Source organism: Salvelinus namaycush, chromosome 38 (genome assembly GCF_016432855.1).
Source record: "Salvelinus namaycush isolate Seneca chromosome 38, SaNama_1.0, whole genome shotgun sequence".
NCBI classification, from domain to species: Eukaryota; Metazoa; Chordata; class Actinopteri; order Salmoniformes; family Salmonidae; genus Salvelinus; species Salvelinus namaycush.
The window spans coordinates 19,202,702-19,218,520 of NC_052344.1; the positions used below are offsets into that span (position 1 = coordinate 19,202,702).

The 15,819-nt window shown below is 43.1% G+C and overlaps 1 protein-coding gene and 1 pseudogene across 1 annotated transcript; both read right to left on the minus strand.

The window, feature by feature from the left end:
* Positions 1–433: 433 nt before the first annotated feature.
* On the minus strand, positions 434–8,646 carry LOC120032080 (dual specificity tyrosine-phosphorylation-regulated kinase 4-like). The gene is made up of 14 exons (XM_038978026.1): positions 8,569–8,646; positions 5,356–5,445; positions 4,264–4,437; positions 3,986–4,100; positions 3,628–3,791; positions 3,363–3,499; positions 3,100–3,240; positions 2,761–2,899; positions 2,524–2,605; positions 2,232–2,404; positions 2,052–2,112; positions 1,392–1,521; positions 785–975; positions 434–591 (listed from the first exon to the last, which is right to left on the minus strand). Exons 1-14 carry the CDS (start codon positions 8,644–8,646, stop codon positions 434–436), a joined length of 1,833 nt encoding a protein of 610 aa, XP_038833954.1.
* A 3,566-nt stretch (positions 8,647–12,212) lies between these two features.
* LOC120032081 lies at positions 12,213–15,266 on the minus strand (annotated as a pseudogene).
* Positions 15,267–15,819: the final 553 nt, after the last annotated feature.

Sequence of the window (15,819 nt, forward strand, 5' to 3'; positions counted from 1 at the left end):
AGAAGACCAACAGTTGCTGATACACAGCTCATTACCAAAAGACCCACCAAAGACGTCTCCTGCAGCTAGACAGAGTCCAAGCACTAAACATATGATTGGACAAGGAAATAAATTCTATAGTGCAGCACAAATATAACAAATTGATAACCCACTACATCTACAAAACAGGATATACTCCAACCATGACCCCCATTTAATGTTATTAATATGTGTCTTATGTTTGACCTCCGATGATATTAACCCTGATGTGACCTATGCATCCCCCCTCCCCTCAACCCCCTCCCAGCCCCAAGCCCTCTGTCCCTGGGGCCTTTATGTGATGGGGGACAGGCCCTGCTGGTGCTCCAGACTGTCACTGTCTGCAGTGTGCTCCAGCGGGGGCCTGATGACAATGTGGACTGATCTCTCCCTGGGTACCTCCTGCTTGCTGCTGCTAACAGCCCCTGGTGCTCTTGGTCCTGCCCTCGCCCATCTGGCCCTCAGCCGAAGCCCCGATTGGACACAAGCGCTCGGCGGACGCCAGCTTCACAGAGTTCTCTCTCTTGGGCCTGTCTGTGGCATTGGAGAACGGGCTGGAGAATGCCTTGTCAACTGCGTCAGAGAGGGGGAAGTAAGATGCCTGTTACTTCATGTACATCATAGAGATGTGGAGTCAATTTAGTCTTTGTGTCAATCTGCCACTCTCAAAGTGTAAAAAATGCCTAATGAAGATTTTATTTTTACATGCAAACACATACATATGAGAAGGCATGGTGTTAGTATGGTAGATGACTGCTCCTCTTACCTATCCTGTTGATAAGGGCTGGTTTGTGGGAAATATGCTGCTCTATCTTGTTGTTGTTCTCCACGTTGCTGAGGCTCTCGCTGGGCCTTCTCACGGTGCGGGTCTTGGGCCGAAACTTGTTGGAGCGTGCCTCCTGGATCCACTCATGCTGCATGGCCTCGTCGGGCGTCATGCGCTTCTTAGGGTCCCACCTGACAGAGAGAAGAGAGTCAGTCAGAGGGAAAATCCCAATTGCATACTCCTCACATCCTCTCTCCTTCTCAAAACCGATCGGAGGAGAAAATCAGAGGTCCCTCCCCTCTGACCTTCTCCTGCATCTGCATCCTGGATCTTGAGGAGAGAGAAGAAATGACGTGAGGAGTATGCAAATGAGATTCTCCCAGAGAGAACCAGAGGTAAAACCACACACTGGGCTTCCTTGTAGATTTAAATCTCAATGGGCCTCACCTGGAGGAGTAAAGGGTAAATAATCTTAAATCAATAATAATGCGAAAGAGGGCTCACTTCACCTGACAGTTTAACATGATTCCTTACTATTAGTAATATTTCAGATTGGGTGATTCTATGGCTGTGTTATTGACAGGTGTACAGTATGTACAGTACATACGTGAGACAGCGTTTGATGAAATCCAGAAAGAGAGGATCGTTGGTCTTCAGGACACTGGCCAGATCCTTGGAGTTGGGCCGTCTCTTTCTCCCCTTGCTGTTGGTGATGTTCCTGGGGTTGCCCTTGGAATCTGCACAATCACAACCAATGATTAATCAACGAGAGGATCTCTTACTAAGAATTATAAACTGGGTAGTTTGGGTTCTGGATGCTGATTGGCTGAAACAGCATTTCAACTGTCTGTATATCAGACAATATACCACGGTTGTGACATAAACATACTTGTTTACTGTTCTATTTATGTTGGTAACCAGTTTACAATAGCAATACGGCACCTCGGGGGTTTGTGGTATATGGTCAATATACCACGGCTAAGAGCTGTATTCAGGCACTCCCTTTCACGTTGTGCATAAGAACAGCCCTCAGCTGTGTTATATGGCCATTATACCACACTCCCTCAGGCTTATTGCTTAATTAAACATATGACACATATGACACCATATGACACTAAAATTATGCAAATCCCTACATCAGCAATGTATACATTTAACAGTGATCCTATTGGTACATCAGTAGAAGTGAAAGGTCTCAGTTAAACAGAATTTCCATCGAACAGTCAAAGAGAAAACCATGTGACTGCACTAGATCAAAAATGCTTACCAAAAAATTGCCTTTTCCTGGTCGCTGTTGACAATAAATCATTTGGAGGCATTCCCAGCACCTGAGAACAAATCAGACAAACACACCCAGTGAGTAATACATCTACGTTGCTCGCCAAACCACAAGGTTGAAAGAGCCATTAACAAAGAGAGCATGATATTGTAGGTACTAGGTAGGTACCTCCATGATGCAGGCAATCTGCTCCACCTCACTCTCCCCAGGGAAGAGGGGGAAGCCAGTGTAGAGCTCAGCCAGGATGCAGCCAAAGCTCCACATGTCGATGGCCATGCTGTAGGAATGGCCCAGGAGCACCTCTGGGGAACGGTAGAAGCGGCTCTGGATGTAGGTGTAAACTGTGGAGGAGAGCCAGGAATTAGGTATGCTATAATGTGATGCTATAATGAGGTCGTGCCCCCTGTTTGCCTACTTGATCTAACCTTACATTAGAAAACATACAAACTAAGACACTCACCTCTCTGCTGCTCGTAGCAGCTGGACCCAAAGTCAATGACCTTGATGTTGCCTTGGCCTTTGTGTGACAGAAGAATGTTTTCCTGGAAAATAAATACCCAAGTATGAGCACATTCTCTCCATCTCCTGTGGCACCATTAAACTAAACCAACAAGGAATATGTTTGCAAATATGCTTCACTTTTCATTATGTAATGTTAAGGTTGTTAGGGGTTAAAGGTCATGGCTAGGGGTCATACCGGTTTTAGGTCACAGTGGATGATCTTCTCTTTGTGCAGCATCTGCAGGCACTTGAGGAGGGAGTAGGCAAAGCGGCACACCAGGATCTGGCTGAAGCCCTGGAAGTTGTTCTTCTTGATGAGTTCGTACAGGTTCACTCTGCACGGTCAAAGATAAGCAAACATCCTTTAGATTTAAATGGCCAAATAATCGTAATACTACATGTTTACCTCCTGTGTATGAAATATAGCAGAAGTATTCTCTCCTGAACTAAATCAACAAATAACAAAAAGGTATTATTGTATTTCTGAATATGATCTTATCTTTGGCCCTACAGTGTCAGTGTCCGTCAATCCTACCCCAGGAGTTCGAAGGAGATGCAGAGATGGTTCCGGAAGTAGAAGTGCTCCTTCATGTGAATGACGTTGTGTTGGTTGTCTCTGTCCTTCCTTCTCAACGCATCCAGGATCTTCAACTCCACCATGGCCTGGTGGTGGAACCTGCAGCCAATCATAACAGAGAAGCAGTGTCATAACATGTCATAGCATGTTATTAGTGAAAGGTTGGTATTTGACAATCCAGCTGTGCTACGATATGCTAGCTAGCTAGGGGCATTAGTCACCTTTTCTTGTTGCGAATGACCTTGATGGCGACAAGTTCAGTGGTCTTGTGATCCAGGCACTTCAGGACCTGTCCGAAGGATCCTTTTCCGATCACCTCCAGCACCTCAAACCGGAAGCCTATGTGGTCATGCGCGACCTGCAGAGAAAAGGGTATAATTTACTTTAAAGCAATACTGCAAAAACTGAAAACTCTATATGGCACTAAAACTGGTTCTGAAATTCACAGTTTCTTTACTGCCATCTTTGTGCCCATTTTTATGTTACCTTAAGATAGCCTCCGCTCTCATCGTCGTAGCCAGAGTTGTGTGGCAGGCTGGGGGAACCCTCCATCTTTTTGGCATCCAGGCCCAGGTACCAGACCTCGGAGTAGTCCATGATCTCCTCCTGCTCATGCTCAGTCAGACGAACTTTGAACGCCTTCAGGACCTCTGTATAGGAGGGAAAGGAAATTCCTGTCAGCAAATCCCAGTTTGCATTTGTTTCTTCCTGATTAATAAGATCAAGGGACAGAAAACTCTTTTTCCTTTAGAATTGCCAATACTAATCTCCAACACCAGCAACTTCCACCAACGCTTCCCTACTCTCCAACTCAGGTCTAGTCCTACCCTTAGCCCACACACACCTGCAGGAGACATGGGCAGATTGTGTCCCTCAATATTCCTCTCCTGCTCCTGATTGTTCTTCCTGTTGATGGACTCTGGCAGACTCTCCACTGTGGAGCTCCGTAATCTCTCATCCTGTCAATTACAAAACATACAGGAAATTAACTAGTTGCAGAGGTTTTGCATGGTAACAATTTAACACTGTTAGAATTTCTCAGTGGAATGTTTCATTGCTTCAATATACTAGGCTCTAAGTACATAATACCAAGAGATTAGCCTACTTGTAACAAGGACTCACCTGGAAGCTTTCCTGGTGCCTGGTTCCTGAAAGCTGCCTATCACAGGTGTTTTGCAGGCCCTTGCTGGTGATGTGGGGCAGGATGCTTTCGGACTGGTGATGGTGCTTGGCATTGTTTACAACCAAGGGCTTAGTATCCAGCTTAGGCAGAGTGCCTTTGCCCGAGCCACAGTTCTACAGCCAGAACAAGAGAGAGCGGGAGAGAGGGAGGCAGAGAGAGAAGGACCCACATTTAGAGGGTCATCTAGGTTAAATCAAACAGAGATAATACAGGTGTTGTTACATAACGAGGTTTGAGGCACTGGGTGTTTCTAGTTTTCCTGCTGATTCAGTAATGAGGCAGCAAGTAGCCTGTGGTGCCCAGAAAGGGCATAGAGTTACCTGCAAGGGCGAGAGTGAAGCAGGCTCTAAAGCCTTGGAGGTCTGCTTTTCGACAGAAGCTTTCACTGCAGCCCGACTCGGAGTCTCTCTCTCCATGTATTTTTCCTTCACTCTCTCTTGTTTATAGGCTGCTAGTCTTTCTCAGTACTCTATGTAACACATCCTCTCAAAAGCTGCCCAAAAGGCTAGGTTATACCAGGGCACCACCTCTGACTGAAGGATAGAGCTGTGCTGTAGTTACAGTAGTATGGCTCTCGTGGCCTTATTGATTTGAACTGAAACAGCGCTGCCAAATTGAGAGGGGAGTTTCTATTAATAGAACACACTGTTTAATCTCCAGGGCTTTACTGCAGTCTCTGCAAGATTAATTATTCATAAAGAGCTATATATAGCAACATGGTACCGAAGACAGTTACCTCTGCACCCGGCCAGCCCGTTTTCACACTCTGTTATTATGAACATTTAATCGTTTGGGATAAGGAAAATGACTTTTAATCTTAAAACTCAGGATCCACAATTCACAACTGCTGATAACTACCCTGCTCCATCTTTTCAGAGGTGCGGGCTGGGCAGTTGCATCATACAGTATTCCCCTACAGCTCACACTAGTCATAGTACTCCCCCACACGACCAGATCATGACACAGTCATCGTATTCCCCGCACACCCACAGACAAGAGCAGAATACTGGAGGAGCAGGGAGTAGGTTTACCTGCTGCTGCTGGTAGGCCCGGCTGGACCCAAGGCGTGTGCATTCAGGCTGGAGTTTGTGTTGCTGGGAGTAGGCATCGGGCCTCCCTGTCTGTGGGGATTGGACGAGAAAAGGATGTCATATAATATGAGCTAGCTGAAGATGAACACACACCTACACACACCTACACATAGGCACACATTATTTTGCTTGGCCCCAGCACTCACACGTGCGCACATGCACACACACACCAACTGCATATAGAAAATCTATGAAGGCCAACGTTCTAATTAAATTGCAATGTATTTTTAGAACTAGCGATGATTCTAACATGTGGTTCATATGCAGCTGTAGTTAATACTGCATAAATGCATGGGGGGGGGGGGGGTATTCCACTATGGCTACAGTAGGCACATTAAGCCCGTTTTTGAATACTGCAATATAAAAATGTGCAGTAGCCCAAATATATTGTGAATCCAGTGCTGACACCAGCTGTGTCAGCCGTGACAAACAGATCATATTAACCCAGTAGACCCCAGGAAGCTAATGATCCATTCCTGAGCACACCAAGCTGTAGATCATGGGGATTAAAGTGGGTTAGTCCATCTGAAGGTCAGTGGAACCATGAGACCATGGGAGTAATTATGTCAACGCATTGACATCTGATTCTGAAATCCGCTGGAAAGTGTTTTCAGACCTAATTACTGACTGTCCAGTACAGTCTGTACAGTACACTTAAAGTTAGCGATGAAAGAGTGCAGAGAGGTTCCAAATAGAGTACTGTGAAATTAAACAAAATGCAAAAAAAGCCAATGTTGAATTTGTATCCAATAAACTACACAAAACAAAGCAATAGCATGCTTTATAACTCACCTTGATATGAATTTCTGGAAACATTGCTTTATAACCCGGGTGAATTTCAATTATCATCGAGAGTCACTCCTAGTTGGTCCACGTGAGCGCACAGCTTCAAAACATTCCCAGGCTCAATTTTATTCCCGAGTAAACGCTGAAACCAATATTCCGCTTCGCATCAAAACGACGTTGGGGCTCGGTGGAAACTGCAGAGTAGTGCTGCTGAATAGTAATGAACGGACTGTAATATTGGAAAAAGCTTTGTCAGCCGAAGATTATGGAGAGTGTGCACGCTGTTGTTAGCCTGACGCGCATATCGTCGGAGAGCCACCTGTTGGGGTATTCTACGGTCACAGCTTATTCCACATCGACAAGCGACACCTTGGACTCCCGGTATAGATTGTTTGTCAATTCATTCAACTATCCAACTCCGCAGACTCCTCAGTCATAACTTTCCAAGCATGAGAATCAACATTGCGCGTAAAACCGTTATGCTGCTGGTAGCCTATAGAACCATGTACAGTATTTGCCAAATCCTCCAGCAAAACAAAATCCATCGACAGTTTGTGACCAAGCTCAAACAACAACAAATCCCCCCTCTCTAGCCCCTGTATGACAACATTTGTTCTTAAGTCCCCAAATCCTTGGGTTCAGTCTTCGCGGTATTTTATATCATCGTGTAGGCCTACTGTAGAGAATGAGATGCACCCACACTGGTTCAATGCTCACGTGTCAGACTCACTGTCCGGGAACTGAAACACAGAGAACCACTGCTGAGTAGCAACCACACATCTGAGGTTATTGATTACTACTTCACTTTAGTCTCCCACGAAGGTACCATCAAAATAACCACATTAAACATCGAATATTTAATGATTCACAACAGCTTTACATTTGTAAAGATATTTAGTTGTAAAAATGCAATTGTCAAAAACAGTACTAAATCATCAAATGTTTAATCATTGGATCCGTTTTTAAATCACACACACAGCTATGTCTTACTATACTTGTGAGGACTTTTTTGGGGGACCAACAATTGATTGCCATTCAAAATCCTATTTTCCCTAACCCTAAACCTTAGCCTAAAACAGCCTTTTTATAGAGGACCAGCATGCCCTCACTTCTCAAAATGTTCGTTGGTTTACCAATCTTGTGAGGACTTCTGGTACAGGTATTGTAAAAAACGAATGCACGCACACGCACACACACACACACACACACACACCTTATAATTGAAAGTGAATTTCACATCAAGGCAAACCATGTGCTAGCTCATCCAGAGTGGAGAATCCTTTGAGATGTGGAGGAGAGCCATCCACACCTTCATATGATTCATCCTACATACCCCAAGCGTGAAGTGGGTGGTACAGTATGTTCTACTGAAGCCTACGTCGGCACGGTCAGTCATCTCGGGGGTAGACACGACTACATAACTGGTCGTTTCATAACACGTTTTTTTTAGTGCTGACAGAAAATAGCTGTTTTCTTTGCTACCCAGTGTATTTCTCTCACCTTTGATATACCATCCATATATGTTTTTTTTTGCCATTACACAAGCTGCAGTCTCCATGGTGATATGATTTCCAGCTTCAGTCCACAATATTGAAGATGCGTATACAGTCACAACCAGTCCTCACTAGTAAGCCTCCAGCCTTTATCTGTTCATGGCTATAGGCTAAGCACAATAATTGTTATGAAGACAGTTTTCTTAATGCAGTGTAGCAGTTTTACCTCAACTGCACTATTGGGCAAAGGGTCATTGTCCACACTATTTTTTGACACTATTTTTTGGCTTATAACACTAGACCAACTGGAAACAATTGCGCAAAGGTAAAACATAGCCCTTTTTATTTTCTAGTGGAAACAAAGGTGTGTTTTTCCTGCAGCATGATGGAGTGCACCAGTAGACCTGTGTTGTTGTAGGTGGGTGTTTATTCTCTAACTTTAGTAGTAGGAGGCATCCAAGGCTAGGGAGTATGGAGGGACCACCCACTGGTCTAATCCAGATCAGGCTAAATCCCATTAGTAGCCTGCCCTGGACTGACTGCCACAGAGACACAGAGAGGAAAACCACTCTGGAAGGAGCAGAGCTAGGAGCATAAGCACTGTGGTGGACATCAATAGCAACACAACCCTGAGAGCACACAATGCAGTGTTAACTATAGCAATAGAACTAAAACACAGTGGCCAAGCCTACATCTCTATTGTTTAGACCTCCACACACAAACCAAATGCCCTTCATGCAGTTTGAATTTCTATGATCGAGTCCAAGGTAAATCCAACAATAACTAAGAGCATTCAATAACAACCACCTCTTCAACTGCTGATCCAAATAAAGTCAAAACAGGCATTAGTAATCAGCCCTGTTTTGAGTCTTACCTTGTCATCTTCATGTCCCAGAACAGGCCGGGGACAGATAGGCTTGGCCCGTGTAGCTGGCCTTTCCCAAGGACCCATACTATAACACAGATTGTATCTGCTTCTATCTGCGTACAGAGTCAATTAGACAAAATATTGTCTTGAGTAGACTAATCTGGCGCTGCTGGCTTTACCCTAAACAGTACTGTCTGTCAGGGGTCAGAACCGGTCTAACCTTGCTGGTCAGAGTGAACTCTATCCTTTTGACTGAGCAGTGGTGGTGACACAACTGTCACAGACAGACAGGCAGGCAGACAGACACCTCAGGCAGGCGGTGGCTGAGGAATGGGAAGTGAATGACAGAGTGGGCTACCTTTCAAGTTCATTCCTCTGGGAATGTGTGGGTTATTTGACTTAGCTACAAGGGGTCAGAGAATGCACATACTTGCTTTTCTTTGTGCTGTAACAGAGATTTAACTCCACAACATACAATGAGGGGGAGGGGGGGGGACACTTTAAATAATAAAATGTAGCCTTCATGATTAGAAGATGATGCTTCATTTCCAATTTCCAGCTAAATACTTTGTTGAGAATGCCTCCAACAAGACCAGGAAAACACCGGACACACACCACAGACAAAACAGAAATGTCCATCGCCATGTATGAAATGACTGCTCAGTGGACTGTCTATATCGCATGTATAACATGTTGTAGAGCACCCAACGCCTTTGGCTTATCACTCCCCCATAAACCCTGAACACGGTGTAAGCGACCTGTCTGCATTGTCTACCACTCTGAACCATCTGTCGGCACATCCGCCAGGTGGTGGGGTGGGGTGAGCTGCACTCTCTGTTCCCCTGTCCGCTGTCCATGGTGCTGGAGATGAGACAGGCAGTCTGGCTCAATGTCAGCCAGGTAAGCCAAGACAGGTTTACGTCACCTCCTCCACCCCCTGCCAAGGGCAATGGGCTAGTGCTCTAACAGGCCATTTTTGGTTGCCACCGTTTGCAACCACATATGGGAACAATGTACAGCCATGAGCATTTTACCTGAAACAAAATGCATAATGTGATGTTTCTTTTGAGTCCAATAGGAACCAATGAAAGCAAGCTTTAAATCAAGCAATGCTCATGTCTTTTTCTTCACTTTCATTATCAGCCCCTGCTGAGTTCTGATAGTACGTTCCAGAGTTTGTGGCAGATCGTGCCGCAGCCAGCAGCCCTAAATAGACATTTGATCAGAGAAGTCTGTATAACAACATATCTAGTAGCACGGAGATGTTTCCTTAGTGCATGGCGTGTAGAGGGAATTCATCATCTCTCACCATTTCATATTCCTGCCTTTGGTTTCAGGCTTCCTCTCACTGGTATGCTACATGCAATGAATTAGCACCACTGGATCAGGGAGTCTCCCACTCTTCTTTTCTTGGTGGATTTTTTTCATTCCACACTTCCTATCCTGTCCTCCAGTGGTCCAGCTATTTGTATCCCAAATCCCAGGTAGCCTACTGCAGATCCCAGTCACAGAGGATACTGACTATTGTTTCAATTATTTGGAACTGCAGCATTGCATAGAATTCAGCCTGTGCAGACTGTGCTATTCAGATATCAATATATGGTCTTTTTTAATTGCCAGAGGATTGAAATGGAACTGGGGTAGTGCTTCAGATTGATGGTAAGCTTACCTTCTTCCTGTGGTAGGCGCAGTTGGATTCAAGGCTGGAGTTTTGTTAGGCAAATCTGACTGTTGGATTGTGGGCTGATCTCAGGTGGTCAAGACATAATCTAAGTGTCTGCTAAATGCCTATATTGTAAATATCAAGAGCAATACAGTACCTTTTTCAACAATGGGAGAAGTTGGCTCCTGTTTTCGATAAATCTCTTCAATTTATTTTTCATTTCTTTCCTATTGAAACAGAATGGTCATCAACTTGAGATGTTTAAAGAGTCTCTGAAGATTTTTGACATCCAGGGCTTCTTTTTCTTTTTTTAAATAGTGGAATTATCTTTTGTGAGCAAGTTTTTTAAATCATATTTGTCTGTTATCCCTTTAGATGTTTGCATACAGTCAGTTGATGAGTAAATAACACACCAATAGAATGAAAACATTTAAAATGTACTCGAAAATTTGGCACATTTAAAAAAATATATATTGATAAACAAAATCGGAAATGGTAGTTATACAACTAATTCACACTTACTTTCGCTCATTGGATAGATTTACTTCGCTCATGTTCGGTGTTTACTGCTGCAAGGTAACAGACTAAACTAAATATTTAACTCAGTCAAACGCAATGGTCAAACTGACTATGCATACATACGCGTCATGTCATTGTGATTTCATGATGTCGTAATGGAGATACATTCGGACGACTGCGGCTCGCTGTTGACTGATCAGCGCTAAAAGTGAAATCAACACGTAAAACAACGCATTATGTAACGCTAAAAATCATGATAATGTTTGGTAATTCACTTTCCATTTCTGGTTTTGGGAGAAATTAACATTATCATTCACTCAAAAAACAACTGTCCACAATGTTCCATACCACAGGGGAGATGTTGCACAAACTCATTAGCCCAATACAGGCTATACTGGAAACATGCTCACTACATAAAAACGTATAGTTTATATTGAATCTTTAATGTTTTATATTTACACATTGTACAACGCTTTCGCTGAACAAAATCCACAAAACTTTAAACACAAATAGAACACGTACGTAGTCTATTCTACTGGATGTTCATAAAATCAAGGTAAAACGTTATATAAAGGGGCATTCTGTAGTTGCTACATCCATTATTTTACTTTTAAAATAAGCTTTGTTTTTACTCCAATGTTTGTGAAATAAACAATAAATCAATTAAATGCAAACAAACACTACCCACTGGGCACAGCCTTCAGTTCAACTTCTCGTTTTTATTTACATTTGGTTTAGTTGTCAACTAACGCGAATTTAACATGAAATTAACAACAAATGTCATGTCGTTTTAGGTTAAAAGTGGATGAAAAAAAAATGTAATGCCCTTACCGTGACTTTTAGTAAATCCAATCAGTTTTTCACGTTGATTCAACTTCATCACATATATTTTTTGGGTTGAAATGGCGTGGAAACAAAGTTGATTCAACCAGTTTTTGCCCATTGGGTATATAGCCTCAAAACATGGTTAAAACTATAGTTTTGATATCACGGGTGGTCAGTCCTTGGCATCCACAGCTTTGACTATGAATTTCAGCGTGGTTACATTTCTCCAGCCTCATCCCTCAGCTTTTTACCAAAACAGGGGCGGGTCTCCGCTTTGTTATTGATTCAACTGATTGCCACTTTAACCATGATAATTTAGCATTTTCAGATAATTACATCCAGCAGAGTGCGCCATTGCACCATTTCATTTACATGTTGGAGTGAAAACTAAAAACAGACAGAAGACAAAATTCCTCTCTGAAATAATAAAAGACACAAAGGGTTTGAAATCTGAAGGCTTTGCTGTAGGCCGAATAACAGTAAAAGTTGGGAACTGACCTTTGTTAAGTCAAATGGTCCAAAAGATGAGCTGTTATAAAAAGAAGAGCATGTACGACCCCAGACTAATAATAATTAACAGTACAATTCTAATGCCTCTTATAAAATAGACAGATCTAGAGGATTACAAAAGAAATTGTGAAAGTCAACTGTCAATTACGCAGAGAGGCACAGAGCTCCTCTCTAATAGATAGGTGGGGTCAGTGACTAGCAACACTGCAGCACCATGCATCCCGCACCATGCATCCCGCACCAGGCGAGACAGTCCAAGTCTTAGACCCTGCCCTGGAGACTTCACTGGGGCACTCTGTGATGAGCAGGGACTTCTTCCAACGTGACCTGATGACAAGTTGTATGATAAAAAATAATGGGTGAACTGGGTCTTAAAATGCCTGAATACAAGGCACAACCTTGTTAACAAACATGCAGTCCTACACCTGCTTATGAGATTACGATGACCTCCTTGACCTTTCAGTCAGTCTTACCTGGAGGATTCCACTTGGGTATTCTGCCCCCCGCTGGACTGCCAGAGACTGCAGGTCTGGAGACAGGAGAAGTGCCAGGAGACCTCTTGGGCACGGAGGCTGGCTTGGCAGTTGGACTTCTACCTAAGGGGGGAGTTTTTAGACTGGAAGTCCCTGTGAGGCACAGAAGGACAATTTGATTGAAACTCTGCAGGCTGGGAGCATAAAAAGATTGCGTTATTAGAATGGCAGTTCGTAGTTCTTAAAGCTATTAAGTACCTGTCAAATGTGGTTTGGTTTTTGATGGTTTTGAAGGCTGCTTTTCTTCCTTTGGATTAGCTTTTGGTTGCTCCTTCTTGGCTGACTTCTCTTCTGTGTTCTTTTTCTCTGGTTTCTTTACTGTGAACTCATCATCATCACTTTCAGCTGGATCACTGAAATCAGCATCACTCTCTGAATCTGAATAGAAAGAAATATTCAGTACGCAACAAATGTGTGTCATGAAATACACCTGGAATGTAGAAAAACAAAGAGCCTATGCCTTTGGGTTGCTATGACAACCTGATGTCCCTTTGGGATTGTAGTCCTCATCGCCATCCTTCAGCATGCTCCTTTGCTGCTCTGTAGCCTTGGAGGCTGCCTTCCTCTGTCTGGAGGGGGCGTAAGGGGATCCCCGATCATTCGTGATCTGGTCAAGGCCTAAGGGAGGAGATGATCTAATCACAAAGGGATCACTAGTGACTGTGAGATGCAAAAGCATGGGATCGAATAATATTAAATAGATTAGGCAGTGGTGGGCATGTGTAGCATCACCACCCATGCATTTGAGATATCAAAAATAAATACCCAAAAGGTTGATGTCCACACTGCAGTTGGAAAGGCGTAATGATGGATCCAGATTTTCCCCATCTCTTTTTGGTTGATTCTTGACATATTTTTAAAAAAATATATAGAATAAAACAAAATTAAATTGCAAATAATTTTTGGCAGTGAGTGAGAATTGTGAGTCATCCATTCTCTACTGTATGTAGTGTGCACATTGTGATAAAACTACCATGGAGCCAAACCACTCCAAATTGCTGTTTTGCTGTTGAACAGCAGTGTCTCAAACACCAGTTGTAAAGAATCAACAGTCCAATGCAAACCTGGATTATAAGAACATTGTTCCTCATTTATCTCTGTGGTTTTAAGCAACGACAGAGTAAGAGCTGCTTCCAAATCTCTGTCATACAGCTTCTCATCCAATGGTTTCCTGAAAAACACAGGTACAATTCTAATGTTAGCATATTTTACATTAAAGGCCTTCTCAAAGGGACATGTGACAAAAGTGTGACAAAGTTAACATGTAACACGTGATATGTGTAGTGTAGTTGAATTCTGGTCATCCTGACCTGCAGTGCGGAAGTTTCACCGACAATACTGATCAACATAGAGCAGATTGATCACAAGGTTACATTCAGAGTGACTTTCACTCTGTATCACCATGACACATCAAAACACCCCTACTGCCACTGGCCTCAGAGACCTTGCCAATGATTCACCACACCTTGTGGCTTTTTGTGATTTGATGCATGGCAGATCACAAGCAACGCGTCTGGCTAAAAGACTCATTTGAGTTTGAGCACTGATTTATGGAGTTCTTCTCTGGGCCAGTTGTCAGCATGATGTCATTACATACACCATATAGACACACTGTCCCTAATACTGCCTGCAACTGGGTATTTGTTATTGTTTATCTCTCACTATGCAGAATAAGGTGAAGGGGCACTGACTGAGGGCAACAAAGACATTCAGTGTGTCTGTGTTCTGAATGCATGCTTCTGTTTGCATAGCTGCTGTCACACACTACAAAACTGTTAAGAATGTTTCATACCTTTTGTCTCCACAACATATTGAGGAACAAAGAAACAACATGTAATTCTATTGAATATATGGTGTTGTTTTGTAAACCTTTTAAGGGTTCTTTCTGCTTGTTTCTGATTCCACTTCCTACCTGTCCTTGTGGCCTATGGGCTGCGAGCTAGTCTCTTGACTGGAGGCCTTGTTTGAAGGTTTCTTGCTCTTCTCCTGCGCTGGCTCTTTCACACTCTCCTTGGCTTTTTTGCTGGGTGGTGCTTTCACAGAGGCAAAATCATCATCTGTTTCACATGATCAGAAACAGTGGGACACATGATTACATACAAACCATAAAAGGAGAAGGGAATTGCAACACCAACTGGCTATTTACACCATAAATTAATGAAATACATTGGATTTGACATACCATCAGCCAAGTCCTGGAAATCGGGAATAATTTACAAGCTTTGTCTTCCTGTCAACAAAACACACACACACACACACACACACACACACACACACACACACACACACACACACACACACACACACACACACACACACACACACACACACACACACACACACACACACCTTATAAGTGACTAGATTTGCAAGATCAGGCAGTCTCTCACAGACGGGTTGCCTCCCACAATGTACCAATGTAGGTCTGGGATTTCCGGGACTAAAGATCAAGCAAAGCAATAAACTTCACTTGTCAGTTCGTACTAACGTTACGTTAGCAAGTTACTGTAGCTAGTGAAGCTTAGCTAATAAAAAAAGGTCAGCTTTGGTTACAAACCTCGATGGTCGCTCCATATCACTTTCTTTTCTTTAGCGATGGTCAAAATTATATTATTGCTCAAATGTTTTAATGATCGTATCATAAAAGTAGCCATAAAACATACTATGCAGATTTTCAACAGTGGTCACTGGTCCACGAAAACAAACTTTCAATCATCCCGCCCGAAAATGTGATTACAAATCTCACGATTTAGATTCGATGATTCGTCGTTTCTTGTTCTTCACGTGTATGAGACAAAGGGAGATTTTCACATCTTAAATATCGTTGCGTCCTCTCTCCTCTCTTCGTCTCCTTCTCAAAACCCAATGGAGAAGAATGTCAGAGGGGCGGGACCTCTGGCTTTCTCCTCCAATGTGTTGTGAGAAGGAGACGAGATCTTCCCAAAGATATTTATAACTAACCCTCCTTGTTCCATCTGTGTGATGGTGAGAAGAGGCGAATCTACTGAGAACAAATACAACTTTCACCAATCACCACAGGTCTAGGATCAGATTATACCAAGGAACAGTTTTTATTTTACCTTTAGTCAACTAATTAAGAATAAATTCTTATTTTCAAAGAAAGCCTAGGAACAGTGGGTTAACTGCCTTGTTCAGGGGCAGAACGACAATATTTCTTTACCTTGTCAGCTCGGGATTCGATCCTGC

What these genes read in the sequence shown, in the direction of transcription:
- LOC120032080 (XM_038978026.1), bottom strand. Translation starts at nt 8,646, where the DNA reads ATGGGTCCTTGGGAAAGGCCAGCTACACGGGCCAAGCCTATCTGTCCC. An exon ending in TCTGCCCATGTCTCCTGCAG is followed by an intron (nt 3,792 to 3,985) that starts GTGTGTGTGGGC and finishes CCTCCTATACAG; the next exon opens with AGGTCCTGAAGGCGTTCAAA. An exon ending in CAGGAAAAGGCAATTTTTTG is followed by an intron (nt 1,522 to 2,051) that starts GTAAGCATTTTT and finishes GTGATTGTGCAG; the next exon opens with ATTCCAAGGGCAACCCCAGG.